We start from the raw sequence: 5,000 nt of genomic DNA, 5'->3' as shown, positions 1-5,000 counted from the left end.
ATGTGAGTCACACACGCGCATGCGCACGCACACGCTCGCACACACACACACACACACACACACACACACACACACACACACACACACACCTGGCCTGTAAAACACAGGTCTGTTTACTCTCTATACAGCTGGTCCCAGGGGAATGTCTGCACTGCCGACAATAGCCATTGTCACTAAAACAAATGTGCAGTACATATGCCTGGTGTGTCTGTGTGTGTTTGTGTTTGCCATGTGCATGCATGCATGTGTGTGTGTGTGTGTGTGTGTGTGTGTGTGTGTGTGTGTTTGGTTTGACAGCAATTTGCCTTGTAGGTAAAGATTTCGTGGATTTATTGGTTGGGAGAACACACACACACACACACGTCCAGCTGTAAGTACTCTCTCACAAAGACCTCAGAGTGTGTTTAGCGTGTCTGTTTTAAGACTAATGTAGCGTGTCTTATTGGTACTGAGCTAAAAGTCCTCTGCATCACTTATGCTGCTGCAGAGGAGTTCTCTCTTCCCTCTGTCACCCCCCCTCTCTCTCTCTCTATCCCCCCTTCTCTCCTGCTTTCTCTCCCTCATCTCCCGCTCTACTTCATTCTGACTTATTTTACACTTTAGCTCCTTATCCTGCAGAGAGAACAGACTCAGAAGACTCTTCTTCTACTGTAAGTTATTGTAAAGGAAAGGACATCTCTCTCTCTCTCTCTCTCTCTCACTCTCTCTCTCTATCTCTCTTATCACTCCTCCCATCCTGGTGTGCGTAATTACTATTTTCGGGTTGGGAGGAGGTAGATGGTGGTGTGTGTGTGAGTGTGTGTGTGAGTGTGTCCGTGCGTGCGTGAGCGTGTGTGTGAGTGTGTGTGTGCTGCAGAGCTCTTCTGCTGACTGCAGAAGCTCTACCTGGCACTGTGGGCCAGTGCGTCAGCAGTAGGGGATGGAGTGAATGAAGAAAGAAAAAAAACAAACAGCGGATCAATCATACTGACTGCACACACACACACACACACACACACACACACACACGCACACACACACACGCACACACACACACGCACACACACACACACACACACACACACACACGCACACACACACGCACACACACACATGCACACACACACACACACACACACACGCACGCACACGCACACACACACACACACAATCACACGCACACACGGACGCTGCTAAACGACACGCAAGCTACTTCCTTGAGCAACCTATCCTGGGAGTCAGGGTAGGAGTTTGTGTGCTGTGTTGACATGGTGAGTCTCCTCTCCTCCTTTTGGGACGTGTGTGGAGGGATGGGGCTGAGGTTTGGACACTGTAGGTGAGGCGTGGAAAGTGTGGGTGTGTTTGCGTTTGCTTGCATGCGTGCGTGTGTGGGGATATCCTGCACTGAAGAGGAAAGTGTGTTTGGCAAAGTTTCCCTCCTGCTCTCAGGCTTATGACTGCTTAAGGCATGGTATGTTATCTCTCGCATCTTTTACAGTGTCCATGTGTGTGTGTGTGTGTGTGTGAGTACGAGTACGTATTGTCCAGCTTCTATATATGTTGTAGTGTAGGCTCCAGTTGAGGTACAGCACAGCGCAGTAGCAGCGGCGATCCAGCTCTCAGACTGTAGGATGTACAGGCAGATGTGTCTGCCTCATGTGACTGTGTATGTGATAGCGGTGATGAAGGTGAAGATAGTGATTGTGATAAGCAGAGGGATAATAATACTGTGTACTGTCGTGAGGACTGCTACCGGGCTACTGAGTTGTGCTTACTCACACCATGCTATAGTAATCTCTCTCTCTTTTCCTGTGTCACTGCCCTATATATGCCCCTGTATATATGTGTGAGTGTGTGTGTGTTTGTGTGTGTGTGTGTGGGGGGGGGGGTTGTTGCACTGTGACAAGGACACAGAAAGTGCTGCATTCCCATTGCAATCAGACTTCTCTGTGGGCTGGGGGAAGGTACTGTACAGCACTGCAGATGGAAACACTGGAGTGCTCTGAGCAGGTCACGCACACACACACACACACACGCACACACACGCACACATGCACGCACGCACACACACTGTACATAGTAGAAGATGTAAGGGGGTTAAACCCTTCATGTTAAAAGGCTGCAACACTTCATGGAGATAAAGTATGTGTATATGCTGGTGTGTTTTTTTTTGCAGGTGCATGTGAGTTCTCTGACCCCCACCCCCCCCTCTATCATTCCCTCATCTGACATCTGCCAATTCCTCCACCCATCTCTCTCTCTCTCTCTCTCTCTCTCTCTCTCTCTCTCTCTCTCTCTCTCTCTCTCTCTCTCTCTCTCTCTCTCTCTGCAGTGAGGAAACCCCTGGTGTGGTAACAGAAGATGATTCCTGTGCTGCTATGTGCCCTTGTCTCTCTCAGCGTGGCAGCATTAGACGACTTTGACCTGGCGTACCCTGAACTGGAGAACTACAGAACCATATATATATCAGGTAGGCATGCCTGTGTGTGGATATACTGTATGTATGTGTGTGTGTGTGTGTGTGTGTGTGTGTGTGTGTGACAGAGAGAGAGAAAGAGAGAGAGAGATAAGCCTGTCTCTGTGTTTTGTTCATGACACACATTCCCGAGGTGTCGCCTGTGATAACCCGACATCAGCTTATCTCTATGGTCGTTGTGTGTGTGCGTGTTTGTGTGTGTGTGTGTGTGTGTGTGTGTGTGTGTGTGTGTGCACGCTCATCTCGTTGAATCAGAGATAAAGCAGCTATGTGGGGTCTGTGTGGTAGGTAAGGTTATCTGTTATCAGCCTTTATTGAGGCCATAGAGGCAGATTGCAGGACGGCTGAGACATGAATAAAGGGAAGCACACAAGAGTTTCAGTGTAACGGTTAGAATGCAGGTGGGTGCTGTGGATTCACTAAGCCGAGAGGAAATCATACTCACTTCATCATCTCTTTACCCCTGTTCTGTAGGATCAATGTGCATTGATTGGTGGGTCAGTGTTGGGGCCAGGGTCCAATGTCAGGGAATTCGCTTTGTGCCAAAAGCAATTCCTTCGATATGCAATCTGATGATGAGCATAACCTTCCAGCGACTGTAGTAGAGCTGAGAAAAAAGCTGTGGTAGCAAGCTGAGCCCGGGGAGACTATAATGAGATGTTCAGGGAGGGAGATCAGTCACACACACACACACACACACACACACACACACACACACACACACACGAGCAGCACAGCATGGTGAGACAGCATATGCTGGTGTAGCAGACGAGGTGAGCCCCTGGGGTGATCAGACAGTCTCATCTCAAAGCAGTGTGACAAGAGGAGAGGCAGTGTTACGTCTCTGTCGGGGTCAGGGGTCATCTGAGGATCATACTACAGAGGAGAGGAACAATGAGGGGGGGGGGGGGTCTTTAGTTGCTGTGTGGGAGGAGAAGATGAACCTTCAGAAGATCCAGATCTGAGACATTCTGTGGTGTTTAATAATTAATTTTAATTTTGCCATTTAGCAGACGCTTTTATCCAAAGCAACTTACAATTACGAATTACAGGGACATTCCCCCTGGAGTAACTGAGGGCTAAGTGCCTTACTCAATGGCACACTAGTAGTGGTGTGGCTTCAGGCGGGATTTGAACTCCGATCACAAGTCCAACTCACTATCCACTAGACCACCACTACCCCCTTTAGGTTAGGGCTGTGCTTATAGAGGATGGAGAAAGGCACACATACACGCCATCCCTGTGTCTGCTTCATTCCTGCCCATGTTGTTCATTAAAGGAGTCCCACGACCTTGTTTGAAAGTGCCTGTAGATATTACAGTTATCGATTCGCTTCACATCAGGAAGTAAGGATAGGGTAAGCACCAAATGCATGAGGTAATGTTCAAGTGGTCACGCTAGATTACAGAGACCATGAAACCAAATTGTGTTGAATTCGGAAGGGGGTTTGTGTTTGTAAATATAGTCAACAATTTGTATGTGTGTGTATGTGTTTGTGTCAATCTCATACAGCAGGCAGATGTGTGGGAACTCATATGACTACCCGCTGTGATCTCCAGATACACCCATCCCAGTTATTACATCAGTGATGAATAGCATGCTCAATTGTGGTGTTTACAGCAAAGTCTGGCAGTGTTTGCGATGGGGCACTCAGTTCCACTGAATTTCCACTGAACACTGGAACTATTTAAGTATTGAGCAAGCCCCTGCTTCCAAGCCCAGTACTTGTTAATCAATTGCATATGTGATAGCCTACACTGAGAACAAACAGGTATGATACCATGGGAGGGGGGCTGTTGTTGTTACTGCTTGGGAGAGCTAGAGAGAAACAACCAGCTAGAGAAGGCGGGGGGGGGGGAGATGAAGGTGATTGCATTGTGCACTACTGACTATCAGCCAGAAGAACAATATTTTGCTAACCACCCTTTTCTTTCCGTATTCCAGAGAATGGCCCTCAGCTCAATGTGGTGACGGAGCAGTCCAAGGTGGTGTCAAGGCGAGGGGGGAACGCCACCCTGCCTTGTAAGTACCACAGGGATGTGTCGCTGGCCCCCAACCCCAAACTGAGGATCAAATGGACCAAGCTGACTTCAGACTTCCTGAGAGAGGTGGGCTCAGAGTCAGATGAAGTAGGATTGTTGTCTTTCTGAGACTGTCTGTCTTATTTATCTTTTTATAACTGCTGCTGTTATATAGAACACATTTTCTCTTGTTGCTGCAATGTCGAGGAACTGAAGCCTAAGAATTTTACTCTCTTATACTTGTATAATGGGATGTAACCATAAACTTGATTCTGATTCTGATTGGTAGAGATGTCAATGACAGCCCGTCACAGTCCACACTGGTTTGTACAGTAGGAAACAGATTGGTGTATGACATAGGATGGACTCTCATCATGAAGCTCATCATTGGAAAGATTGATGGAAGGATTCACCATAATGTAAAACTGGACTCCCTTGCAGTTGTAGTTGGAGCTACAGCGAAACCAGGAAGTGTATATCTGAGACAGCTATTGACATCACAGACTAATCCCTCTTCATCTTGT

The 5,000-nt window shown here is 47.8% G+C and overlaps 1 protein-coding gene across 1 annotated transcript in view; it reads left to right on the top strand.

The window, feature by feature from the left end:
* hapln1b (hyaluronan and proteoglycan link protein 1b) overlaps window positions 1-5,000 on the top strand; it is a gene marked incomplete at its 3' end in the record, with an annotated part of 15,746 nt that overhangs the window by 8,988 nt on the left and 1,758 nt on the right. Inside the window, exons 2-3 of the mRNA XM_080528173.1 lie at window positions 2,312-2,449; window positions 4,400-4,563. Of these exons, the coding sequence (XP_080384299.1) occupies window positions 2,341-2,449; window positions 4,400-4,563 (273 nt within the window). The 5' untranslated portion in view covers window positions 2,312-2,340. The remainder of the gene's footprint in view (window positions 1-2,311; window positions 2,450-4,399; window positions 4,564-5,000) is intronic.

Source organism: Nansenia antarctica, assembly GCF_963989245.1.
Source record: "Nansenia antarctica genome assembly, chromosome: 4".
In the NCBI taxonomy this organism is placed as follows: Eukaryota; Metazoa; Chordata; class Actinopteri; order Argentiniformes; family Microstomatidae; genus Nansenia; species Nansenia antarctica.
This window is presented reverse-complemented; position numbering and strand designations above follow the sequence as displayed.